Source organism: Chamaea fasciata, unplaced genomic scaffold (genome assembly GCF_029207755.1).
Source record: "Chamaea fasciata isolate MVZ Bird 193981 ecotype frontalis unplaced genomic scaffold, bChaFas1.0.hap1 SCAF_1157, whole genome shotgun sequence".
Taxonomy (NCBI): Eukaryota; Metazoa; Chordata; class Aves; order Passeriformes; family Sylviidae; genus Chamaea; species Chamaea fasciata.
In genome coordinates this window covers 429-28,052 of record NW_027095242.1, presented here as the reverse complement: position 1 = coordinate 28,052, position 27,624 = coordinate 429, and the positions used below count along the sequence as shown (strand labels likewise).

The following is a 27,624-nucleotide window of genomic DNA, read 5'->3' as shown; positions in this document are numbered from 1 at the left end:
TAACAGGGAGGTGACGATGACAGGGAGGTGACAATGACCCCGAGGTGACAATGACAATGACGGTGACAGGGGGGGTGACAATGGCGATAACAGGGAGGTGACGATGACAGGGAGGTGACAATGACCCCGAGGTGACAATGACAATGACGGTGACAGGGAGGTGACAATGAGGTGACAATGACCGTGAGATGACAATGACGGTGACAGGGAGGTGACAATGGCGATAACAGGGAGGTGACAATGACCCCGAGGTGACAATGACAATGACGGTGACAGGGAGGTGACAATGAGGTGACAGGGAGGTGACGATGACATGGAGGTGACAGGGAGGTGACAATGAGGTGACAGTGACCCCGAGGTGTCCCCTGGGTACCTGCGGGCGCTGCCGGGGCCGGGCGGGGTCACGCTGGGGACGAGAAGATGGAGATGAGAACGGGGAGGGGACACGGAGGGGACAGGGAGGGCGTGGAGGTGACCGTGGACCATGCAGGTGACCAGGAGATGGTCAAGGGGACAGGGAGGACGTGGAGGTGACCACGGAGGTGACCACGGAGGTGACCAGGAGATGGTCAAGGGGACAGGGAGTGGTCAGTGGGGCAGGGAGGGGATGGAGGTGACCACGGAGGTGACCACGGAGGTGACCAGGAGATGGTTGAGGGGACAACAGGGATGGTTGAGGTCACCTGGAGACGGTCAAGGGGACAGGGAAAGGCATGGAGGTGACCAGGAGATGACCACAGAGGGGACAGGGGGATGGTCAAGGGGTCAAGGACTGGATGGAGGTGACCAGGAGATGGTCAAGGGGACATGGAGGGGACAGGGATGGGATGGAGGTGACCAGGAGATGACCACAGAGGGGACAGGGGGATGGTCAAGGGGACAGGGAAGGGCATGGAGGTGACCAGGAGATGACCACGAGATGGTCAAGGGGACATAGAGGGGACAGGGATGGGATGGAGGTGACCATGGACCACAGAGGTGACCACGGAGGTGACCAAGGGGACACAGGGATGGTCAAGCGGTCAAGGACTGGATGGAGGTGACCAGGAGATGACCACGGAGGTGACCAGGAGATGGCCAAGGGGACACGGGGATGGTCAAGTGGTCAAGGACTGGATGGAGGTGACCAGGAGATGACCACGGAGGTGACCAGGAGACGGCCAAGGGGACACGGGGATGGTCAAGCGGTCAAGGACTGGATGGAGGTGACCAGGAGTTGACCACGGAGGTGACCAGGAGACGGCCAAGGGGACACGGAGTGGGACAGGAGGGGACACGGGGACGCCCCTCACCCTCCAGGTAGTTCCTGGCGATGAACTTGAGGGTCTCGTCCAGCAGGATGACCGGGAAGGAGATCTTGATGACCATCAGCCAATGGGTCAGCGTCAGCGGCGTCAGCTTGAAGATCATCTGGGGACACCGGGGGACGCGGCTGGGACCTCCCCCCGGGGCCACCAGAGTGACCGCGGGGCCGCCAGAGGCCGCCCGTGGTCGTTGGACCCTCCCTGCGGTCATCGGCCCCAGCGGTCGCCCAGGCCAAGGTCAACAGAGACGTGACGTCACCAAGGCCACCGGCCCGATGACCACCAGCTTGGTGACCACCAACCCAATGTCCCCAATGACCACCGGCATGATGACCACCAGCCCAATGACCACCAACCTCCAATGACCACCAACCCAATGACCACTGGTGTGATGACCATCAGCCCAATGACCACCAACCCAATGACCACCAGCCCAATGACCACCGGCGTGATGACCATCAGCCCAATGACCACCAGCCCAATGACCACTGGCATGATGACCACCAGCTTGGTGACCACCAGCCCAATGACCACCCCAATGACCACCAGCCCAATGACCACCATCTCAATGACCACCAGCCCAAAGACCACCAGCTTGGTGACCACCAACCCAATATCCCCAATGACCACCAGCCCAATGACCACTAACCCTGATGACCACCGGCCCGATGACCACCAGCCCAGTGACCATCACCTCAATGACCACCACCCCAATGACCACCAGCCCAATGACCGTCAGCCCAATGACCACTGGCATGATGACCACCAGCCTGATGACCACAGGCCAATGACCACCAGCCTGATGACCATCATCCCAGTGACCATCACCTCAATGACCACCAGCCCAGTGACCACCAGCTTGGTGACCACCACCCCAAGGTCCCCAAGGCCACCAGCCCGAGGCCACCAGCCCGCGGTGTCCCCGGGTGTCCCCAGGTGTCCCCAGGTGTCCCCAGGTGTCCCCGGGTGTCCCTTACGGGCAGGGGGTCGATGTAGAGGATGACGAAGTGCAGGGACATGGAGAGGCAGATGGAGCCCATCAGCCAGATGTTCACCCAGGGCGGCATCCGGGCCAGCGACTGGTTCTCGGACAGGCTGGGGACAGCGGGGACAGCGGGGTCACCGCGGGGTCACGGGGTCACCGCGGGGTCACGGGGACATCGGGGACATCGAGAAGGTCACCACAGGGCAGGGAGACAATGATGGTGACGATGACGATGGTGACAATGACAAAGGTGACCAAGGTGACCAAGGTGACCAAGGTGACAATGACCGCGTCCCTCACCCGTTGAGGGCGTTGCACATCTCCATGGTGACCATGATGACCATGACCACCACGACCACAACAATGACAATGACAACGACGATGACAACGGTGACAATGATGGTGGTGACCAAGGTGACCAAGGTGACAATGTCCCTCACCCGTTGAGGGTGTTGCACAACTCCATGGTGACCATGATGACCACGATGACCATGATGACCACCATGACCACAACAACAACAATGACGATGACGATGGTGACAGTGACAACGGTGACAATGACCAAGGTGACCCAGGTGACCAAGGTGACCAAGGTGACCAAGGTGACCAAGGTGACCAAGGTGAGCGCGTCCCTCACCTGTTGAGGGCGTTGCACATCTCGATGGTGACCAGCACGGACAGCGCCATGGTCATGGGCACGGGCGACTCGAAGATGTCGCAGTCCAACCCCTCGAAGTCCACGTTGTGCTCCGAGCACTGCATGAAATGGGTCTGGGGGGGACAGGGGGGACACCCCGGGGTCACCTCGAGGTCACCTCGGCTCGGGGGACACCTGGGGGACACCTGGGGGACACCTGGGGGACACCTGGGCACTCACCAGCTGGTGGTAGCTGACGTTGGGCCCGTCCTCGGCGAAGAGGAACCACCAGGCGGCCGCGCCCACCGTGGCGGCCCCGACGTAACCTGGGGGGGACAAACGGGGGTTGGGGACACCTGGGGACACCTGGGACACACCTGGACACACCTGGGACACACCTGGGGACACCTGGACACACCTGGGGACACCTAAAATACACCTGGGGACACCTGGGGACACACCTGGGGGTCTCCAGGTGGTATTTTGGAGGCTCCAGGTGGTTTTTGGAGGCTCCAGGTGGTTTTTTTTTGGTTCTCCAGTTGACACCACCAGGTTCCTCAGGGAACCTTCTCCACAGTGACCTCCAGGTGATTTTTTAGGAGTCTCCAGGTGGTTTTTGGAGTCGCCAGGTGGTTCTTGGTGCCTCCAGGTGTGTTTTTGGTATCTCCGGGGTTTTTTGGTGTCTCCAGGTGTTTTCCTGGTGTCTCCAGGTGTTTTTTTGGTATCTCCAGGTGTTTTGGTGTCTCCAGGTGATTTCCTGGTGTCTCCACGTGGTTTTGGTATCTCCAGGGTGTTTTGGTGTCTCCAGGTAGTTTTTGGAGTCTCCAGGTGATTTCCTGATGTCTCCAGGTATTTTTTTGGTGTCTTCAGGTGTTTTGGTGTCTCCAGGTGATTTCCTGGTGTCTCCACGTGGTTTTGGTATCTCCAGGGTGTTTTGGTGTCTCCAGCTGGTTTTTTTTGGTGTCTCCAGGGTTTTTTGGTATCTCCAGGTAGTTTTTGGTGTCTCTGGGTGTTTTTGGTGTCTCCAGGTGATTTCCTGGTGTCTCCAGGTAGTTTTTGGTATCTCCAGGTGTTTTGGTATCTCCAGGGTTTTTTTGGTGTCTCCAGCTGTTTTCCTGGTGTCTCCAGGTGTTTTTTTGGTGTCTCCGGGTGTTTTTGGTGTCTCCAGGTGTTTTCCTGGAGTCTCCAGGTGATTTCCTGGTGTCTCCAGCTGGTTTCTTTTGGTGTCTCCAGGTGTTTTGGTATCTCCAGGTGTTTTGGTATCTCCAGGTAGTTTTTGGTGTCTCCAGGGTTTTTTGGAGTCTCCAGGTGTTTTCCTGGTGTCTCCACATGGTTTTGGTATCTCCAGGGTTTTTTGGAGTCTCCAGGTGATTTCCTGGTATCTCCAGGGTTTTTTGGTATCTTCAGGTAGTTTTTGGTATCTCCAGGTAGTTTTTGGTATCTCCAGGGTTTTTTGGTATCTCCAGGTGGTTTTTTGGTGTCTCAAGGTGTTTTTTTGGTGTCTCCAGCTGGTTTTTTTTGGTATCTCCAGGTGTTTTGGTATCTCCAGGGTTTTTTGGAGTCTCCAGGTGATTTCCTGGTATCTCCAGGGTTTTTTGGTATCTCCAGGTAGTTTTTGGTATCTCCAGGTAGTTTTTGGTATCTCCAGGTAGTTTTTGGTGTCTCCAGGGTTTTTTGGTATCTCCAGGTAGTTTTTGGTATCTCCAGGTAGTTTTTGGTATCTCCAGGTAGTTTTTGGTATCTCCAGGTAGTTTTTGGTGTCTCCAGGGTTTTTTGGTATCTCCAGGTAGTTTTTGGTATCTCCAGGTAGTTTTTGGTATCTCCAGGTAGTTTTTGGTATCTCCAGGGTTTTTTGGAGTCTCCAGGTGATTTCCTGGTATCTCCAGGTGTTTCCCTGGAGTCTCCAGGTGCTCTCCTCGTCGGTGCCCCCCGCCCCGCCCGCCCCGCCCGCCCCGCCGGGCCCGGGCGCGCGCTCACCTCCGATGGCCAGGTATCTGAAGAAGAGCCAGCCGGAGATGAGCGGCTCCTTGGGGCTGCGCGGCGGCTTGTCCATGATGTCCAGGTCGGGCGGGTTGAAGCCCAGGGCGGTGGCCGGCAGCCCGTCGGTCACCAGGTTCACCCAGAGCAGCTGCACCGGGATCAGCGCCTCGGGCAGCCCCAGCGCCGCCGTCAGGAAAATGCTGGGAGCGGCGGGGAGCACGGGGTCAGGGACTGGGATGGGACTGGGATAAACTGGGATAAACTGGGAGGGACTGGGATAAACTGGGAGGGGACTGGGAGGGACTGGGAGGGACTAGGAATGAACTGGGATAAACTGGGAGGGACTGGGAGGGGACTGGGAGGGGATTAGAATGGACTGGGATAAACTGGGAGGGACTGGGATAAACTGGGAGGGGACTGGGATAAACTGGGAGGGACTGGGAATGAACTGGGATAAACTGGGAGGGACTGGGAGGGACTGGGATAAACTGGGAGGGGACTGGGATAAACTGGGAGGGGACTGGGATGAACTGGGAGGGACTGGGAATGAACTGGGAGCGGCGGGGAGCACGGGGTCAGGGACTGGGACGGACTGGGATAAACTGGGATGGGACTGGGAATGAACTGGGATAAACTGGGAGGGGACTGGGAATGAACTGGGATAAACTGGGAGGGGACTGGGAATGAACTGGGAGGGGATTAGAATGGACTGGGATAAACTGGGAGCGGCGGGGAGCACGGGGTCAGGGACTGGGATAAACTGGGAGGGACTGGGAGGGACTGGGAGGGGATTGGAATGGACTGGGATAAACTGGGAGGGACTGGGAGGGACTGGGATGGGACTGGGAGCGGCGGGGAGCACGGGGTCAGGGACCGGGGGGACTGGGGTAAACTGGGATAAACTGGGAGGGGACTGGGGGGGACTGGGAGGGACTGGGAGGAAACTGGGGGGGAACTGGAAGGAAACTGGGGAGGACTGGGATAAACTGGGAGGGACTGGGAGTGGATTAGAATGGACTGGGGGAAACTGGGATGGGACTAGGACAAACTGGGATGGACTGGGAGGGGACTGGGAGGGACTGGGGTAAACTGGGAGCGGCGGGGAGCACGGGGTCAGGGACTGGGATAAACTGGGAGGGACTGGGAGGGACTGGGAGGGGATTGGAATGGACTGGGATAAACTGGGAGGGACTGGGAGGGACTGGGATGGGACTGGGAGCGGCGGGGAGCACGGGGTCAGGGACCGGGGGGACTGGGGTAAACTGGGATAAACTGGGAGGGGACTGGGGGGGACTGGGAGGGACTGGGAGGAAACTGGGGGGGAACTGGAAGGAAACTGGGGAGGACTGGGATAAACTGGGAGGGACTGGGAGTGGATTAGAATGGACTGGGGGAAACTGGGATGGGACTAGGACAAACTGGGATGGACTGGGAGGGGACTGGGAGGGACTGGGGTAAACTGGGAGTGGCGGGGAGCACGGGGTCAGGGACTGGGGGGGACTGGGACAAACTGGGACAAACTGGGACAAACTGGGATGGACTGAGGCAGGATTGGGATGGAACTGGGATGGACTGGGAGGGGATTGGGATGGACTGGGACAAACTGGGATGGACTGGGACAAACTGGGGCAGGATTGAGATGGAACTGGGACGTTACTGGGACAAACCGGGATGTTACTGGGACAAACTGGGACAAACTGGGATGAACCCATGGCTGGACCGGGCCGAAATCCGCTGAGGACCCACAAACGTCCCCGAGCTCTCCGAACTGGTCCCAAACCGGTCCCAGACTGGTGCGAACCGGTGTGAACTGGTGTGAACTGGTGTGAACTGGTGTGAACCACCGGTGCCAGCTGGGCGCTCACCAGACGACCTCGCCCACGTTGGAGGAGATGAGGTAACGGATGAACTGCTTCATGTTGTTGTAGATGGCCCGGCCCTCCTCCACGGCCGCCACGATGGTGGAGAAGTTGTCGTCGGCCAGGACCATCTCCGAGGCCGTCTTGGCCACGGCCGTGCCCGAGCCCATGGCGATGCCGATCTCCGCCTTCTTCAGCGCCGGCGCGTCGTTGACGCCGTCGCCGGTCTGGGGGAGGGGGGGGGACAGCGAGAAACGGGGCGGGGTTGGTGGTGGGACCCCGAAAACCACGTGGGAACGTCAAAAATAGCGTTGGGTTGGCGGTGGGACCCCGAAAACCACGTGGGAACATCCAAAATGGTGTTGGGTTGGTGGTGGGACCCCAAAATCTACGTTGAGTTTGTGAGGAACATCTAAAACGGGGTCGGGTTGGTGGTGGGACCTCAAAAACCACGTGGGAGCATCAAAAATGGCGTTGGGTTGGTGGTGGGACCCCAAAAACCACGTTGGGTTCATGAGGAACATCTAAAATGGGGTCAAGTTGGTGGTGGAACCTCAAAAACCATGTGGGAGCATCAAAAATGGCGTCGGGTTGGTGGTGGGACCCCGAAAACCACGTTGGGCTCTGACCCCAAACCCCCACAAACCGCCCGTGGTGGACCCCCAACACCAGCTCAGTTTGGACAGCCAACCCCCCATAACTCCATGGCGGACCCCCAAAATGACGTCCACCAAGAACTTCCGGCCTCAAACCCCCATAACTCCATGGCGGACCCCCAAAATGACGTCCACCAAGAACTTCCGGCCTCAAACCCCCATAACTCCATGGCGGACCCCCAAAATGACGTCCACCAAGAACTTCCAACCTCAAACCCCCATAACTCCATGGTGGACCCCCAAAATGACGTCCACCAAGAACTTCCGGCCTCAACCCCCCATAACTCCATGGTGGACCCCCAAAATGACGTCCACCAAGAACTTCCGGCCTCAAACCCCCATAACTCCATGGTGGACCCCCGAAACGACGTCCCCCGAGAAGTCCTCCTCCTCCTCCTCCTCACCATGGCGGTGATCTCGTCGAAGGACTGCAGGAACTCGACGATCTTGGACTTGTGGGTGGGCTCGACGCGGGCGAAGCAGCAGGCGCGGCGGCAGGCCTCGCGCTGCTCCGACAGCGGCAGGTCGTCGAACTCGCGGCCGGTGTAGGCGCGGCCGGTCACCTCCTCGTCCTCGCCGAAGATGCCGATGCGGCGGCAGATGGCGATGGCCGTGCCCTTGTTGTCGCCCGTGATCATGATGACGCGGATGCCGGCGTCGCGGCACAGCCGGATGGAGCCCATCACCTCCTTGCGGGGAGGGTCCAGCATGCCCACGCAGCCCACGAAGGTCAGGTCGGTCTGGGGAGAGGAAGGGGACGCGGAGGTCGGGGAGGGGGAGGAGCCGAAAGGAAAGGGAGGGTTGGAGGAGGAGGAGCACCAAAAAAAAAAAAAAAAATGGAGGTTTGGAGGTCATGGAGGACCAAAAAAAACTCCAAAAAAAGGGAATTTTGGAGAAGGAGGAAAAAATGGAGGTTTGGAGGAGCAAGAATCCTGAAAAAATGGAGTTTTGGAGGACCAAGAACACAAAAAAGGGAATTTTGGAGAAGGAACACAAAAAAAAAATGGAATTTTGGAGAAGGAGGAACACAAGAAAAAATGGAGGTTTGGAGGTGATGGAGGACCAAAAAAAACCCCCAAAAAAGTGAATTTTGGAGGTCATGGAGGAAGAGGAACCCAAAAATTTATTTGAGTTTTGGAGATCCCACCACCCAAACCGAGGTCCCACCACCCCAAACCTGACCAAGTCTGAGGTCCCACCACCCAAACATGACCAAACCCGAGGTCCCGTCACCCCAAACCTTCTCCCACCACCCCAACCGAGGTCCCACCACCCAAACCCGAGGTCCCACCCCCCCAAACCTTCTCCCACCACCCCAACTGAGGCCCCACCACCCAAACTGAGGTCCCACCACCCAAACCTGACCAAACCCCAGGTCCCACCACCCCAAACCTTCTCCCACCACCCCAAACCGAGGTCCCACCACCCCAAACCTTCTCCCACCACCCAAAACAAGGTCCCACCACCCAAACCGAGGTCCCACCACCCCAAATCTGACCAAACCCCAGGTCCCACCACCCCAAACCTTCTCCCACCACCCCAACCGAGGTCCCACCACCCCAAACCTTCTCCCACCACCCAAACCGAGGTCCCATCACCCCAAACCTTCTCCTACTACCCAAACCCATGGTCCCACCACCCAAACCTGACCAAACCCGAGGTCCCACCACCCCAACCGAGGTCCCGCCACCCCAACCCCCAGCCCGGGCCCACCCGGGGCGCGCCGCCCACCTCGTACTCGGCGAACTTGGAGGAGTCCTCGAGGGCCATCTCCTCCTTCTTGGGGGGCGTGTCGCGGGTGGCCAGGGCCAGGCAGCGCAGGGTGTCCCTGCCCGTGCCCCACTCCTTGATGACGCTCTGGATCTTCTCCTTGACGGCCGGCGTCAGCGGCACCCGCGCGGTGCCCACGCGGACGTAGCTGCAGCGGTCGATGACGCCCTCGGGGGCACCCTGGGGTCGTGGGACGTGGTGGGACGCAGGGGTGAGAGGGGGTCGGGGTGGTCGTGGGGTGGTGGGGCCCGGGGTTGAGAAGGTCTGAGGAGGTTTGGAGGCGGTGGGACGTGGACACGGGGTGGTGGGACACGAGTTTGAGAAGGTTTGGGGTGGTGGGACATGAATTTGAGAAGGTTTGGGGTGGTGGGACCTGGTCACGGGGTGGTGGGACATGAATTTGAGAAGGTTTGGGGTGGTGGGACACGAGTTTGAGAAGGTTTGGAGTGGTGGGACGTGGACACGGGATGGTGGGAACAGAGTTTGAGAAGGTTTGGGGTGGTGGGACGTGGTCACGGGGCGGTGGGACGCAGACGACATCACCCAGGTGACCCAGGTGACCCCCAGGTGACCCCCAGGTGACCCCCAGGTGACCCCCAGGTGACCCACCTTGACGAACATCTTGTTGCCCACGGCGGCGCGCGAGGCCTTGGCCGGGGAGCAGAAAACCGACATGGACTTCCGGTCCCGGGAGAACTCCAGCGTGAACTCCTTCTTCATCAGCTGCTTGATCACCTGCCGACAGGTGGGACAGGTGGGACAGGTGGGACAGGTGGGGCAGGTGGGACAGGTGGGACAGGTGAGGGACAGGTGAGGGACAGGTGAGGGACAGGTGAGGGACAGGTGGGACAGGTGAGGGACAGGTGGGACAGGTGAGGGACAGGTGGGGCAGGTGGGACAGGTGGGACAGGTGGGACAGGTGGGACAGGTGAGGGACAGGTGGGACAGGTGAGGGACAGGTGGGACAGGTGGGGCAGGTGGGACAGGTGGGACAGGTGAGGGACAGGTGAGGGACAGGTGAGGGACAGGTGGGACAGGTGGGACAGGTGGGACAGGTGAGGGACAGGTGGGGCAGGTGGGACAGGTGGGACAGGTGGGGCAGGTGGGGCAGGTGGGGCAGGTGAGGGACAGGTGGGACAGGTGAGGGACAGGTGGAACAGGTGGGACAGGTGAGGGACAGGTGGGGTAGGTGAGGGACAGGTGGGACAGGTGGGAGAGGTGGGACAGGTGGGACAGGTGAGGGACAGGTGAGGGACAGGTGGGACTTGGATGGGACACAGACAGGTGGGACAGGGGACACCAGGAACAGGCGATACAGGTGACCCAGAAGGTGACACAGGAGGTGGCGCAGGTGACCCAGGTGACACAGAAGGTGACCCAGGAGGTGGCCCAGGTGACACAGGAGGTGGCCCAGGTGACCCAGGTGACACAGAAGGTGACCCAGGAGGTGGCCCAGGTGACACAGGTGACCCAGGTGACCCAGGAGGTGACCCAGGAGGTGGCCCAGGTGACCCAGGTGGCAGCCCAGGTGACACAGGTGACACAGGTGACACAGGTGACACAGGAGGTGGCCCAGGTGACCCAGGTGGCGGCCCAGGTGACCCAGGTGGTGGCCCAGGTGACCCAGGAGGTGGCCCAGGTGACCCAGGTGACACAGAAGGTGACCCAGGAGGTGGCCCAGGCGGCCCAGGTGACCCAGGTGGCGGCCCAGGTGACCCAGGAGGTGGCCCAGGTGACCCAGGAGGCGGCCCAGGTGACCCAGGTGGTGGCCCAGGTGACCCAGGTGACACAGAAGGTGACCCAGGAGGTGGCCCAGGTGACCCAGGAGGCGGCCCAGGTGACCCAGGTGGTGGCCCAGGTGACACAGAAGGTGACCCAGGAGGTGGCCCAGGCGGCCCAGGTGACACTCACGGCGTTGCAGGCGTTGGCCCGCTCCACCTTGCTCAGGTTCCTGACGTCGGTGTTGAAGACGTTCATCTTCTCCACCAGGCAGGTCAGCGCCGTCTCGGTGGCCTCGCCCACCTTCTCGTAGACGCCCTTGGCCTGCGGGGACGCCGCGGGGTCACCTGGGGGACACGGCGGCCGCAGGTGACGGGGGCGGGGCCGGGCGCGCTCACCTCGTTGTAGTCCAGCGAGGAGTCGTTGCAGAGGGCGCAGATGGTGGCCAGCTCCACCAGGCCGTCGTACTGGCCGGCCTTGACCGGACGGTCCTGCCTCAGCCTGGGGACATCGGGGGACGTCGGGGTCATTGGGGTCATTGGGGTCATTGGGGTCATTGGGGACATTGGGGTCATTGGGGTCACGGGGACATTGGGGACACTGTGGAGCAGATGGTGGCCAGCTCCACCAGGCCGTCGTACTGGCCGGCCTTGACCGGACGGTCCTGCCTCAGCCTGGGGACATCGGGGGACGTCGGGGTCATTGGGGTCATTGGGGTCATTGGGGTCATTGGGGTCATTGGGGTCACGGGGACATTGGGGACACTGTGGAGCAGATGGTGGCCAGCTCCACCAGGCCGTCGTACTGGCCGGCCTTGACCGGACGGTCCTGCCTCAGCCTGGGGACATCGGGGGACGTCGGGGTCATTGGGGTCATGGGGACGTCCGGGGGTCATTGGGGTCATTGGGGTCACGGGGACATTGGGGACACTGTGGAGCAGATGGTGGCCAGCTCCACCAGGCCGTCGTACTGGCCGGCCTTGACCGGACGGTCCTGCCTCAGCCTGGGGACATCGGGGGGCGTCGGGGTCATTGGGGTCACGGGGACGTCCGGGGGTCATTGGGGTCATTGGGGTCACGGGGACATTGGGGTCAGGAGGAGATCAGCTGGACACGGGGGTCACCGGGGTCATGGGGACGTCGGGGTCACCGGGGTCATGGGGACATTGGGGTCATTGGGGTCATGGGGACATTGGGGTCAGGGGGACGTTGGGGTCAGGAGGAGATCAGGGTGGACATCGGGGTCATGGGGTCATGGGGATGTCAGGGTCATTGGGGTCATGGGGACATTGGGGTGGACATTGGGGTCATTGGGGTCGTGGGGACATCAGGAGGACATCAGGGTCACCGGGGTCACGGGGACATCGGGGTCACCGGGGTCATGGGGACATCAGGGTCACCGGGGTCATGGGGACATCGGGGTCACCGGGGTCATGGGGACGTCAGGGTCACCGGGGTCATGGGGACATCGGGGTCACAGGGTCATGGGGACACTGGGGTCACAGGGTCATGGGGACATCGAGGTCACCGGGGTCATGGGGACATCGGGGACCACCGAGGTGCACACTTGGACATCGGGGCCGGGAGGACATTGGGGACACTGGGGTCCAAGGCGACCCCAGGTGACACCTGGGGGGGGACAGCGGGTGACACTCACACTTCTCCCTCGGGGGCGTAGGTGGAGCCGGTGATGGAGAACTCGTTGAGGGCGCAGACGTCGCCCTCGACCTTGTCCATGATGAACATCTGGGGACAACCGGCGACGTTCGCGGGACGGCCCCGGCAGGAGTTTCGGGGCTCCCGGCGGAGATTTCGGGGCTCCCCGCGGGGGAAAACTCTGAGGTTCCCAGGAGAACTCCGGGACGTTCCGGCGGGGGTTTTTCGGGGCTCCCCCACCGAGAAGTTTTGGGCGTCCCGAAAGGGAAATTTCGGGCTCTCCGCCAAAAAAATCCGCGGGGGGTTGTTGGTTTGGGTGGGGGGGGGATTTTTTTTTTTTTTTTTTTTATGGAAAACCTGGAGGTTCTCACGGGAATTTCGGGAATTCGGTCCAAAACTTCCCTTTTCCCCTCGGAGATTTCAAAGGCTCTCGCGGGAATTTTTGCGTGGGAACTTCCGGGTCGGTTTTTTTTTTTTCTTTTTTTCCCCCACGGAAAATTTTGGGCCCCTCCCCTCCCCTCCCCCCCCCCCCCGCGGGAATCCTGAATTCCTCATGGGAACCTCGACCTTCCCGACGGAAAACTTCCAGCCCCCCGCGGGAATTTTTTGCTCTCCCCGCGGAAACTTCGCCTCCCCACCACGGGGAAAAAAAAAAAAACCAAATAAATTTTTTTGGGGAAATTTTGGGTTCTCGGCGGAAAAACCTGGAATTCCGGGAATTTTTTCCCCCCCCCCCCTCGGAGGGGAGGCCCCACCTTGCAGACGGACATCTGGTTGGTGGTCAGCGTGCCGGTCTTGTCGGAGCAGATGACCGAGGTGCAGCCCAGCGTCTCCACCGAGGGCAGGCTGCGGACGATGGCGTTCTTCTTGGCCATGCGCCGCGTGCCCAGCGCCAGGCACGTGGTGATGACGGCCGGCAGCCCTGCGGGGTCACCGCGGGGGTCAGCCAGGGGGCAGCCAGGGGTCACCGGGGTCACCGCGGGGGGCAGCGGTCACCGGGGTCACTGGGGTCACCATGGTCGTCAGCGGTCATTGGTCAGGTCACTGGGGTCACCGGGCTCACCCAGGGGTCACTGGGGTCACCGGGGTGATTGTTGGTCATCGGTCAGGTCACCGGGGTCACCGCGGTGGTCAGCGGCCGTCGGTCAGGTCACTGGGGTCACCGGGGTCACCCAGGGGTCACCCAGGGGTCACCGGGGTCACCGCGGTGGTCAGCGGTCATTGGTCAGGTCACCGGGGTCACCGCGGTGGTCAGCGGCCGTCGGTCAGGTCACTGGGGTCACCGGGGTCACCCAGGGGTCACCCAGGGGTCACCGGGGGCACTGCGGTGGTCAGCGGTCATTGGTCAGGTCACTGGGGTCACCGGGGTCACCCAGGGGTCACCGGGGTCACCGCGGGGGGCAGCGGTCACCACGGTCACCGGGGTGATTGTTGGTCATTGGTCAGGTCACCGGGGTCACCCAGGGGTCACCCAGGGGTCACCCGGGGGCACCGCGGGGGGCAGCGGTCACCGGGGTCACTGGGGTCACTGCGGTGGTCAGCGGTCACCAGGGTCACCGGGGTGATTGTTGGTCATTGGTCAGGTCACTGGGGTCACCGGGGTCACCGCGGTGGTCAGTGGCCATCGGTCAGGTCACTGGGGTCATCGGGGTCACCCAGGGGTCACCCAGGGGTCACCGGGGTCACCGCGGTGGTCAGCGGTCATCAGTCAGGTCACCGGGGTCATCGGGGTCACCCAGGGGTCACCCAGGGGTCACCCAAGGGTCACCGCGGGGGTCAGCGGTCACCGGGGTCACCGGGGTGATTGTTGGTCATCGGTCAGGTCACCGGGGTCACCCAGGGGTCACCGGGGGTCACCCAGGGGTCACCGCGGGGGTCAGCGGTCACCGGGGTCACCCAGGGGTCACCGTGGGGGTCAGCAGTCACCGGGGTCACCAGGGTGATTGTTGGTCATCGGTCAGGTCACCGGGGGCACCGCGGGGGTCAGCGGTCACCGGGGTCACTGGGGTCACTGCGGTGGTCAGCGGCCGTCGGTCAGGTCGCTGGGGTCACCGTGGTGGTCAGCGGTCATCGGTCAGGTTGCTGGGGTCACCGGGGTCACCCAGGGGTCAATGGGGTCACCGCGGGGGGCAGCGGTCACCGGGCTCACCCAGGGGTCACCGGGGGCACCACGGGGGTCAGTGGTCACTGGGGTCACCGGGGTGATTGTTGGTCATTGGTCAGGTCACTGGGGTCACCGTGGGGGTCAGCGGTCATCAGTCAGGTCACTGGGGTCACTGTGGTGGTCAGCGGCCATCGGTCAGGTCACTTGGGTCACCAGGGTCACCCAGGGGTCACCCAGGGGTCACCGGGGTCACCGCGGGGGTCAGCGGTCGTCGGTCAGGTCACTGGGGTCACCGGGGTAACCCAGGGGTCACCCAGGGGTCACCCAGGGGTCACCGCGGGGGTCAGTGGTCACCAGGGTCACCGGGGTGATTGTTGGTCATCAGTCAGGTCACTGGGGTCACCGGGGTCACCGCGGTGGTCAGCGGTCATCAGTCAGGTCACCGGGGTCACCGGGGTCATCATTGGTCAATGGTCAGGTCACCGGGGTCACTGGGGTCACCGGGGTCGTCATTGGTCAATGGTCAGGTCACTGGGGTCACCAGGGTGACCGCGGTGGTCAGCGGTCATCAGTCAGGTCACCGGGGTCACGGGGGTCACCGGGGTCACCGGGGTGGTCAGTGGTCATCGTTCAGGTCAGGTCAACCACCAAGGATCCATAAATGACCACGAACCTTCTCCTAGACCCCTTCGAGACCCCAAAACTGACCACGGATGACCCCCAAGACCCCAGGAATGACCACCAACGGTCCATGGATGACCACGAATGACCTCCAAGACCACACAGATGACCACGAATGGTCCATGGATGACCACGGATGACCCCCAAGACCCCAGGAATGACCACCAACGGTCCATGGATGACCATGAATGGTCCATGGATGACCACGAATGGTCCATGGATGACCACAAAGGGTCCATGAATGACCACCAACGGTCCATGAATGACCCCAAACCATCTCCAAGACCACACAGATGACCACCAATGGTCCATGGATGACCACAGATGACCTCCAAGACCCCACAGATGACCACGGATGACCTCCAAGACCCCATGAATGACCACCAATGGTCCATGGATGACCCCGGATGACCTCCAAGACCCCAAGAATGACCACCAACCATCCATAAATGACCACAGATGACCTCCAAGACCTCATGAATGACCACCAATGGTCCATGGATGACCACGGATGACCTCCAAGACCCCACAGATGACCATGGATGACCTCCAAGACCCCATAACTGACCACCAACGGTCCATGGATGACCCCAAACCATCTCCAAGACCCCATGAATGACCACCAATGGTCCATGGATGACCCCGGATGACCTCCAAGACCCCAAGAATGACCTCCAACCATCCATAAATGACCACAGATGACCTCCAAGACCTCATGAATGACCACCAATGGTCCATGGATGACCACGGATCATCTCCAAGACCCCACAGATGACCACGGATGACCTCCAAGACCCCACAGATGACCACGGAGAGTCCACCAACCCCCCCCAAACCTCCTCCATCCCCCCACCCCACCCCCCACGGACCTTCAGGGATGGCGGCCACGGCCAGGGCGACGGCGATCTTGAAGTAGTAGATGGCGCCGCGGATCCAGGAGCCGCCGTGCACGGGGTCGTTGAAGTGGCCGATGTTGATGGCCCAGACGGCGACGCAGATGAGCGAGATGACCTTGGAGAGCTGCTCGCCGAACTCGTCCAGCTTCTGCTGCAGCGGCGTCTTGTCCTGCTCCGTGGCCGCCATCTCGTCCCGGATCTTGCCGATCTCCGTGTTGACGCCCGTGGCCACCACGATGCCCACGGCCTTGCCCGCACCGATGTTCGTGCCCTTGCGTTTGGGGGGAAAAACGGGAATTTTGGCGGGGGTGGGAGTCGGAAATTTGAGGTTCTTCGGAGGAGGAATGGAGGAGTTTGACCCAAAAAAATTTGGGGATTTTAGACCCAAATTCGGGCGTTTCCCGCCAAAATTTGGGTTTTTTTCAGACCCAAATTCGGGCGTTTCCCCCCAAAATTTGGGGTTTTTTTCAGACCCAAATTCGGGCGTTTCCCCCCAAAATTTGGGGTTTTTTTACGACCCAAATTCAGGCGTTTCCCCCCAAAATTTGGGGTTTTTTCAGACCCAAATTCAGGCGTTTCCCCCCAAAATTTGGGGTTTTTTACACCCAAATTCAGGCGTTTCCCCCCAAAATTTGGGGTTTTTTTCAGACCCAAATTCAGGCGTTTCCCCCCAAAATTTGGGGTTTTTAGACCCAAATTCAGGCGTTTCCCCCCAAAATTTGGGGTTTTTTCAGACCCAAATTCGGGCGTTTCCCCCCAAAATTTGGGGTTTTTTACACCCAAATTCAGGCGTTTCCCCCCAAAATTTGGGGTTTTTTTCAGACCCAAATTCAGGCGTTTCCCCCCAAAATTTGGGGTTTTTAGACCCAAATTCAGGCGTTTCCCCCCAAAATTTGGGGTTTTTTCAGACCCAAATTCGGGCGTTTCCCCCCAAAATTTGGGGTTTTTCAGACCCAAATTCAGGCGTTTCCCCCAAAATTTGGGTTTTTTTCAGACCCAAATTCCGGCGTTTCCCCCCAAAATTTGGGGTTTTTTTCAGACCCAAATTCGGGCATTTCCCCCCAAAATTTGGGGTTTTCAGACCCAAATTCAGGTGTTTCCCCCCAAAATTTGGGGTTTTTCAGACCCAAATTCAGGCGTTTCCCCCCAAAATTTGGGGTTTTTTCAGACCCAAATTCAGGCGTTTCCCCCCAAAATTTGGGGTTTTCAGACCCAAATTCAGACATTTCGCCCCAAAATTTGGGGTTTTTTTCAGACCCAAATTCAGGCGTTTCCCCCCAAAATTTGGGGTTTTTTCAGACCCAAATTCAGGCGTTTCCCCCCAAAATTTGGGGTTTTTTCAGACCCAAATTCAGGCGTTTCCCCCCAAAATTTGGGGTTTTTTCAGACCCAAATTCCGGCGTTTCCCCCCAAAATTTGGGGTTTTTTTCAGACCCAAATTCAGGCGTTTCCCCCCAAAATTTGGGGGTTTTTCAGACTCAAATTCAGGTGTTTCCCCCCAAAATTTGGGGTTTTTCAGACCCAAATTCAGGCGTTTCCCCCCAAAATTTGGGGTTTTTTCAGACCCAAATTCAGGCGTTTCCCCCCAAAATTTGGGGTTTTTTTCAGACCCAAATTCAGGCGTTTCCCCCCCAAAATTTGGGTTTTTTTCAGACCCAAATTCCGGCGTTTCCCCCCAAAATTTGGGGTTTTTTTCAGACCCAAATTCGGGCGTTTCCCCCCAAAATTTGGGGTTTTTCAGACCCAAATTCAGGCGTTTCCCCCCAAAATTTGGGTTTTTTTCAGACCCAAATTCCGGCGTTTCCCCCCAAAATTTGGGGTTTTTTTCAGACCCAAATTCGGGCATTTCCCCCCAAAATTTGGGGTTTTCAGACCCAAATTCAGGTGTTTCCCCCCAAAATTTGGGGTTTTTCAGACCCAAATTCAGGCGTTTCCCCCCAAAATTTGGGGTTTTTTCAGACCCAAATTCAGGCGTTTCCCCCCAAAATTTGGGGTTTTCAGACCCAAATTCAGACATTTCGCCCCAAAATTTGGGGGTTTCAGACCCAAATTCAGGCGTTTCCCCCCAAAATTTGGGGTTTTTTCAGACCCAAATTCAGGCGTTTCCCCCCAAAATTTGGGGTTTTTTCAGACCCAAATTCAGGCGTTTCCCCCCAAAATTTGGGGTTTTTTCAGACCCAAATTCAGGCGTTTCCCCCCCAAAATTTGGGGTTTTTTTCAGACCCAAATTCAGGCGTTTCCCCCCAAAATTTGGGGTTTTTTCAGACCCAAATTCAGGCGTTTCCCCCCAAAATTTGGGGTTTTTTTACGACCCAAATTCGGGCGTTTCCCCCCAAAATTTGGGGTTTTTTCAGACCCAAATTCAGGCGTTTCCCCCCAAAATTTGGGGTTTTTTTACGACCCAAATTCGGGCGTTTCCCCCCAAAATTTGGGGGTTTTTCAGACCCAAATTCAGGCGTTTCACCCCAAAATTTGGGGTTTTTTACGACCCAAATTCATGCGTTTCCCCCCAAAATTTCGGGTTTTTCAGACCCAAATTCAGGCGTTTCCCCCCAAAATTTGGGGGTTTTTCAGACCCAAATTCGGGCGTTTCCCCCCAAAATTTGGGGTTTTTTACACCCAAATTCAGGCGTTTCCCCCCAAAATTTGGGGATTTTAGACCCAAATTCGGGCGTTTCCCCCCAAAATTTGGGGTTTTTTTCAGACCCAAATTCAGGCGTTTCCCCCCAAAATTTGGGGTTTTTTTCAGACCCAAATTCAGGCGTTTCCCCCCAAAATTTGGGGTTTTTTCAGACCCAAATTCAGGCGTTTCCCCCCAAAATTTGGGGTTTTTTCAGACCCAAATTCAGGCGTTTCCCCCCAAAATTTGGGTTTGTTTTTTTTTTGGAGCTAAACAAGAGTCGTTTGCCCCAAAAAAATGACACAGGTGACAGCGACGACGTCACACGGGTGACACCAACGACCCTGATGACGTCACTCACTGAGGACGGCGTGTCACGCGCGGATGACGTCACACGGGTGACGGCGATGACGTCACTCACCGAGAAGAGCATGTTCTTCTTGTCCTGGTTGACGGCGCGCGGGTCGGGCACCGGCTCCGTGTGCTTGATCACCGACACCGACTCCCCTGCACCGGTACGGACCAGTCTGAACCGGTGTGGACCAGTACAAACCAGTACAGACCAGTATGAACTAATCAAATCCAATATAAACCAGCACAAACCAGTATGAACTAATAAAATTCAATATAAGCCAGCACAAACCGGTATAAACCAGTATAAACTAATAAAATTCTATAACTAGTATAAACTAATAAAATCCAATATAAACCAGTATAAACCAGTATAAACTAATAAAATCCAATATAAACCAGTACAAACCAGTATAAACCAGTATAAACTAATAAAATCCAATATAAACCAGTATAAACCAGTACAGACCGGTGTAAACTAATAGAATTCAATATAAACCAGTACAAACCAGTATGAACTAATAAAATTCAATATAAGCCAGCACAAACCGGTATAAACCAGTATAAACTAATAAAATCCAATATAAACCAGTATAAACCAGTATGAACTAATAAAATCCAATATAAACCAGTATAAACCAGTATGAACTAATAAAATTCAATATAAACCAGTATAGACCGGTGTAAACTAATAAAATTCAATACAAACCAGTACAAACCAGTATAAACCAGTATAAACTAATAAAATTCAGTATAAACCAGTACAAACCAGTATAAACTAACCGAATTCAATGTCAACCGGTATAAACCAGTATAAACCAGTATAAACTAATAAAATTCAATACAAACCAGTACAAACCAGTATAAACTAACCGAATTCAATGTCAACCGGTATAAACCAGTATAAACCACCACAGACCAGTACAAATCAATATAAACCGGTGTAGACCAGTCTGAACCAGTATAAACCAGTATGAACCAATGCAAACCAGTATGAACCAATGCAAACCAGTACAAACCAGTACAAACCAGTATAAATAACCCCCCCCTCCCCTCGAAGCCAAAACTTCCCCCGTTTTTAACCCTTTCACCCCCTCCCCGTCCCCTCCCAGTTCGTCCCAGTTCGTCCCCGTCCCCTCCCAGTTGGTCCCAGTCCCGTCCCAGTCCCGTCCCAGTTCATACCAGTAAGGATGGACTGGTCCACTCTCAGCGTGGTGGATTTGATGGAGATGATGCGGATGTCGGCCGGGACCTTGTCCCCAACTGGGGACACACGGGGGGGAGGGGGGGGTCACTGGGGGGGACTGGGGTAAACTGGGAGGGACTGGGAGGGACTGGGAGGGACTGGGAGGGACTGGGAGGGAACTGGGAGGGACTGGGATAAACTGGGAGGGACTGGGAGGGAACTGGGAGGGACTGGGAGGGACTGGGAGAGACTGGGAGGGACTGGGAGGGAACTGGGAGGGACTGGGATAAACTGGGAGGGACTGGGATAAACTGGGAGGGACTGGGAGGGAACTGGGAGGGACTGGGAGAGACTGGGAGGGACTGGGAGGGAACTGGGAGGGACTGGGAGGGACTGGGAGGGACTGGGATAAACTGGGAGGGACTGGGAGGGAACTGGGAGGGACTGGGAGGGACTGGGATAAACTGGGAGGGACTGGGAGGGAACTGGGAGGGACTGGGAGGGAACTGGGAGGGACTGGGATGGGACTGGGGGCAATGTCCCCAATGCCCCCGTGACCCCGGGGTGACCCCAGAGTGACCCCTGGGTGACCCCTGGGTGACCCCAATGCCCCCGTGACCCCAGAGTGACCCCAGAGTGACCCCTGGGTGTCCCCAATACCCCCGTGACCCCTGGGTGACCCCGTGACCCCTGGGTGTTCCTGTGACCCCGGGGTGACCCTGATGTCCCTGTGACCCCTGGGTGACCCCAGAGGGACCCCAACATCCTTGATGTCCTCAATGTCCCCGTGACCCCTGGGTGACCCCTGGGTGTCCCCTGGGTGACCCCTGGGTGACCCCTGGGTGTCCCCAATGTCCCTGTGACCCCTGGGTGTCCCCGTGACCCCTGGGTGACCCCTGGGTGACCCCTGGGTGACCCCGTGACCCCTGGGCGACCCCGGGGTGTCCCCGTGACCCCGGGGTGACCCCGAGGCCCCCACCTGCCACCTCGGCGATGTCCCCGGGCACCAGGTCCCTGGCCTTGATCCTCTGCACGGCTTTGCGGTCGCTCCTGTAGACTTTCCCCATCTCGGGCTCGTACTCCTTGAGCGCCTCGATGGCGTTCTCCGCGTTCCGCTCCTGGGGACACCGACGGGGGACATTGGGGACACCGTGGGGACACTGGGGACATCGGGGGAACATTGGGGACAACGGGGACATGGGGACAACGGGGGGACATTGGGGACAGCCTCGATGGCGTTCTCCGCGTTCCGCTCCTGGGGACACCGACGGGGGACACTGGGGACACCGTGGGGACACTGGGGACATCGGGGGAACATTGGGGACAACGGGGACATGGGGACAACGGGGGAACATTGGGGACAGCCTCGATGGCGTTCTCCGCGTTCCGCTCCTGGGGACACCGACGGGGGACATTGGGGACATTGGGGACATTGGGGACACTGGGGACATTGGGGACACTGGGGACATCGGGGGGACACTGGGGACAACGGGGACATGGGGACAACGGGGGAACACTGGGGACAGCCTCGATGGCGTTCTCCGCGTTCCGCTCCTGGGGACACCGACGGGGGACATTGGGGACACCGTGGGGACACCGTGGGGACACCGTGGGGACATTGGGGACATTGGGGACACCGTGGGGACACTGGGGACATCGGGGGGACATTGGGGACAACGGGGGAACACTGGGGACATTGGGGACATTGGGGACATTGGGGACACCGTGGGGACATTGGGGACAACGGGGACATTGGGGACAACGGGGGGACAGCCTCGATGGCGTTCTCCGCGTTCCGCTCCTGGGGACACCGTGGGGACATTGGGGACACTGTGGGGACATTGGGGACACTGGGGACAACGGGGGAACATTGGGGACAACGGGGACAACAGGGGGACATTGGGGACAGTGGGGACAGCCTCGATGGCGTTCTCCGCGTTCCGCTCCTGGGGACAGTGACGGGGGACATTGGGGACATCGGGGACATCGGGGACAGAGTGGGGACACCGGGGCACGCTGGGGACACGCTGGGGACAACCCGGGGACGTCGGGGACAGCCAACGCCCCCAAACGTCCCCGAAATCCCCCAACCCCCCCCCCCAAAGTCCCCGAACGTCCCCAGGTGTCCCCGAATGTCCCCAAAATCCCCCAACCCCCCCCCCAAGTCCCCGAACGTCCCCAGGTGTCCCCAAACGTCCCCACCTGCCACACGCCCACCACGGCGTTGGCGATGAGGATGAGGAGGATGACGAAGGGCTCGACGAAGGCCGTGATGGTCTCCTCGCCCTCCTCGAACCAGGCCAGCACCTTGGGGACAGCGGGGACAGCGGTGTCACCCGTGTCCCCTCCCCCTCCCCCCAAAAAAATCCCGAAATTCACGGAAATTCGAAATTCCCCCAAAAAAATCCGCCGGGAATGGGTCAAAATCCGCCCAAAATCGGTCAAAATTGGTCAAAATTGGTCGAAATCCGCCCAAAATCCACCGCCAGGACCCTCCTGGAGCCAGGCCACCACCTTGGGGACAGCGGTGTCACCCGTGTCCCCTCCCCAAAAAATCCCGAAATTCACGGAAATTTCCCCCAAAAAAATCCGCCGGGAATCGGTCAAAAAATTTCTCCAAACCGGTCAAAGTTGGCCCAGAATTCCCCCCCCCCCTCCCAAATTCCCGAATTTCTCCCAAAATCGCCCAAAACTTCCCCACAAAATTCCCAAACTCCCGGATCTTCCCCCCAAATCTCCCCCAGCCGCCCCCGGGGCGTTTTTGGGACGTTTTTGGACGTTTTCGGGATGTTTTGGGCCAATTTTTGGGACATTTTGGGCCATTTTGGGGGTAAATTTTGGTGCCAATTTTGGGCCATTTTGGGCCAAATTTTGGGGCCATTTTTTGACATTTTGGGCCGATTTTGGGGCCATTTTTTGACATTTTGGGGCCATTTTGGGACCATATTTTGGGACCATATTTTGGGCCGGTTTTGGTGACATTTTTGGGCCGTTTTTTGGACATTTTTGGGGTCATTTTTTCGGACATTTTTGGGGCCATTTTTTGACATTTTGGGACCATTTCGGGGGCCATTTTTGGGACCATATTTTGGGCCGGTTTTGGTGACATTTTTGGGCCGTTTTTTGGACATTTTTGGGGTCATTTTTTCGGACATTTTTGGGGCCATTTTTTGACATTTTGGGGCCATTTTGGGGCCATTTTGGGACCATATTTTGGGCCGTTTTTTGGCCATTTTTGGGGCCGTTTTTGGGCCATTTTTGGTGATATTTTGGGACCATTTTGGGGCCAATTTGGGGCCAATTTTTGGGCCGATTTTGAGCCATTTTTTGAACAATTTTGGGTCCTTTTTTGGGACCATTTTTTGACATTTTGGGCTGTTTTGGGGCAAATTTTGGGCCATTTTTGGGGTCGTTTTTGGGCCATTTTTGGGACAATTTTTTGGGCCATTTTTTTGTACAATTTTGGGGCCATTTTGGGCCATTTTTGGGCCATTTTTGGGATATTTTGGTGACATTTTGGGGCCATTTTGGGCCATTTTTGGGCCATTTTTGGGATATTTGGTGACATTTTGGGGCCTTTTTTTTGGACAATTTTGGGGCCGTTTTGGGCCATTTTTGGGCCATTTTTGGGATATTTTGGTGACATTTTGGGGCCTTTTTTTGGACAATTTTGGGGCCATTTTGGGCCATTTTTGGGGCCATTTTTGGGATATTTTGGTGACATTTTGGGGCCGTTTTTTTGGACAGTTTTGGGCCGTTTTGGGGCCGTTTTTGGGCCGTTTTGGGCCATTTTTGGGCCATTTTTGGGATATTTTGGTGACATTTTGGGGCCTTTTTTTGGACAATTTTGGGGCCATTTTGGGCCATTTTTGGGCCATTTTGGGATATTTTGGTGACATTTTGGGGCCGATTTTTTGGACAGTTTTGGGGCCGTTTTGGGGCCGTTTTTGGGCCGTTTTGGGCCATTTTTGGGCCATTTTTGGGATATTTTGGTGACATTTTGGGGCCTTTTTTTGGACAATTTTGGGGCCATTTTGGGCCATTTTTGGGCCATTTTTGGGATATTTTGGTGACATTTTGGGGCCGTTTTTTTGGACAATTTTGGGGCCGTTTTGGGGCCATTTTTGGGCCGTTTTGGGCCATTTTTGGGGACACTTTGGGGCCCTTTTCTTGAGGGGACACTCACGAAGGAGATGCAGGCCGCCAGGAGCAGGATCCGCACCAGGAGATCCTCGAACTGCTCCACCACCAACTCCCAGATCGACTTCCCTGGTTTTGGGGGACAATTCCCGACGCTTTGGGGACAATCCGGGGAATCTGGGGGAGCTTTAGGGACGACCTGAGGAATTCTGGGGGAATTCCCGGCTTTTCGGGGCCTTTTTTCTGGGACATTTGGGGACAATTCGGGATTTTCGGGGATTTTTGGGGCGTTTTTGGGAGGTTCGGCGACGTTTTGGGGACAGTTTGGGACTTTCGGGGATATTTCGGGAGGTTTTTTTTGGGGTTTTTTTGGGATTTTTTGGGACATTCTGGGACATTTCTGGGGACAGGGACCTCCCAGTGTCCAACCCGAGGGGATTTTCCTGGGATTTGGGGACATTTTGGGGACTTTTGGGGACATTTGGGGACTGTCACTCACCTTCCTCAGCCGGCAGCTCTGGGAGGGAGGAGAAGGGACAGGTGAGAGGAGACCCAAAATCCCCCAAAATTCCCCGAAATTCCCCAAAATCCCCCAAAATCCCCCAAAATTCCCCAAAATTCCCCCAAAATCCCCCCAAATTCCCCAAAATCCCCCCAAAATCCCCCAAAATTCCCCCAAAATCCCCCCAAATTCCCCCCAAATCCCCCCAAAATTCCCCCAAATCCGCCCCAAAATCCCCCAAAATTCCCCCCAAATCTGCCCCAAAATCCCCCAAAATTCCCCCAAATCTGCCCCAAAATCCCCCAAAATCCCCCAAAATTTCCCCAAAATTCCCCCAAATCCTCCCAAACTTCTCCGAACCGTCCCCGAAATCCCCCGAGTCTCTCCCAGCTCTTCCAAACCCTCCCAAAATTCCTGAAAATCCCCCGAAAATCCCCCAAATCCCTGAAAATTCCCTAAAACCCCCCAAAATCCCCCCCAAATCCCTGAAAATCCCCAAAAAATCCCCGAAAAATCCCCGAAAATTCCCCCAAACCCCCCAAAATTCCCCCAAACCTCCGAGAATTTCCCCCAAACCCCCGAAAACGCCCCAAAAACCCCCCTGAAAATCCCCCCAAATCCCCCCCCAAACCCCCCAAATCTTCCCAAATCCCAGAAAAATCCCCGAAAAATCCCCGAAAATCCCGAAAATCCCGAAAAATCCCCGAAAATCCCAGAAAAATCCAGAAAATCCCCGAAAAATCCCAGAAAATTCACAAAATCCCAGAAAATCCCCCAAAATCCCCGAAAATCCCAGAAAATCCCCGAAAAATCCCGAAAAATCCCCGAAAAATCCCAGAAAATCCCAGAAAATCCCCGAAAAATCCAGAAAATTCACAAAAATCCCAGAAAATCCCCAGAAAATCCCAGAAAATCCCAGAAAATCCCCGAAAAATCCCCGAAAATTCACAAAAATCCCAGAAAATCCCCGAAAATCCCCGAAAAATCCCCGAAAATTCGCAAAAATCCCCGAAAATCCCCGAAAAATCCCCGAAAAATCCCCGAAAATCCCCGAAAATCCCCGAAAATCCCGGGAAGCGGCGATTTCGCCCGGGTTTCCGCCCGCCTCACCGTTGGGGCCGTATTTCTCCAGGCTCCTCTTGACCTGCTCGGGGCTCAGCCCGACGCTCTCGGTGACCCCGAAAAAGCCAAGCACTCCTCGGCCGTCTTGGCGTGGGCGTTCTCCATGCCTGGGGCCGCCGGCCGGAAATGAAATGGGCAGAAAATAAAAGGGGGGGGGAAGAGAAAAAAAAAAAAAATAAAGTTCCCGGCCCGGAAAAAAAAAGGGGAAAAATCCCCCCCAAAAAAAAAAAAAAAAAAAAACCCCAAAAAAATTAAAAAAAAAACCAAACGAAAATTAAAGAAAAAAAAGAAAAATTTTAGGAAGAGGGGAAAAAATCCCCACGGAAAGAATTTTAAAAAAAAGAAAAAAGGGGAAAAAAAAAAAGTCTAAAAAAAAAAAGAGCCAAAAAAAAAAAAAAAAACGGGAATGGAGGGAAATAAACCCCCCTAAAGCTTCCCCCAAAAATCCCAAAAAAATCCCAAAAAAATCCCAAAAAAATCCCAAAAATCCCCCAAAAAACCCCCAAATTTTTCCCTCTAGCAGAGCCAAGGCAGCCCCTCAAATAACCCCCCCAAAAACCGGGAAAAAGGGAGGAAAAACCATCGGGAAAGCGACGGGGACAACAGGGAAAAAACAACAACCAAAAACCCCCAAACCGGCCACCTCCCCCCGAGCCCCCAGGAGCCGGCGGCCGCCCCGAGGCGCTTTGGGGGAGGGGGGAGGAGCGCGGGGGCTTTAAAAAGGGGGGGCGGGACCCCCCCCAATGGCCCTCCCCCCTCCCCCACCCCCGGGTGTCCCCTGACCCCCCCCCCCCGCCCCTCCCCCCACCCCGGGGTTATTTCGGGCGCTGATGGACGGGAGGGGCTGGGGGGAGGGGGAGGGGAGGGCTGGAAAATCCGGGGGGGGGGGAGGGGAATGGGGGAGGGGGGGAGATGGGAGGAAGGTGGGGAAAAATTGAGAAAAAATGGGGGAATTTGGTCCGAAAATGGGGAAAATTTGGTCCGAAAATGGGGAAAATTTGAGAAAAAATGGGGGGAATTTGGTCCGAAAATGGGGAAAATTTGACAAAAAATGGGAAAATTTGAGAAAAAATGGGGGGAATTTGGTCCGAAAATGGGGAAAATTTGGTCCGAAAATGGGGAAAATTTGGTCCGAAAATGGGGAAAATTTGAGAAAAAATGGGGGAAATTTGGTCCGAAAATGGGGAAAAATTGACAAAAATGGGGGAAATTTGGTCCAAAAATGGGGAAAATTGATCAAAAATGGGGGGAAAAAAAATTGACCAGAAATGGGGAAAAATTCACCAAAAATGGGGGAAAAATTGATGAAAAATGGGGAAAAAAAAAGGACCAAAAATGGAGGGAAATTTGACCAAAAATGGCGAAAAAATTGATGAAAAATGGGGGAAAAATTGATCAAACAATGGGGGGAAAAATTGATCAAAAATGGGGGAAAAATTGATGAAAAATGGGGGAAA

General features: G+C 56.9%; 1 protein-coding gene across 1 annotated transcript; it reads right to left on the bottom strand.

Annotated features, from left to right (window-relative positions):
• Nucleotides 1-373: 373 nt before the first annotated feature.
• Nucleotides 374-26,287, bottom strand: LOC136284588 (sarcoplasmic/endoplasmic reticulum calcium ATPase 1-like). Its single transcript, XM_066174936.1, is given in 23 exon segments — nucleotides 374-406; nucleotides 1,293-1,410; nucleotides 2,282-2,399; nucleotides 2,927-3,060; nucleotides 3,167-3,252; nucleotides 4,904-5,106; nucleotides 6,772-6,992; nucleotides 7,826-8,161; nucleotides 9,153-9,371; nucleotides 9,801-9,926; nucleotides 11,103-11,234; nucleotides 11,309-11,411; nucleotides 12,567-12,655; nucleotides 13,321-13,487; nucleotides 16,220-16,517; nucleotides 19,288-19,373; nucleotides 20,400-20,480; nucleotides 21,383-21,521; nucleotides 22,606-22,710; nucleotides 24,590-24,672; nucleotides 25,043-25,060; nucleotides 26,156-26,230; nucleotides 26,233-26,287. Coding segments are annotated over 23 exon segments (2,982 nt in total). The 5' UTR covers nucleotides 26,273-26,287; the 3' UTR covers nucleotides 374-401.
• Nucleotides 26,288-27,624: the final 1,337 nt, after the last annotated feature.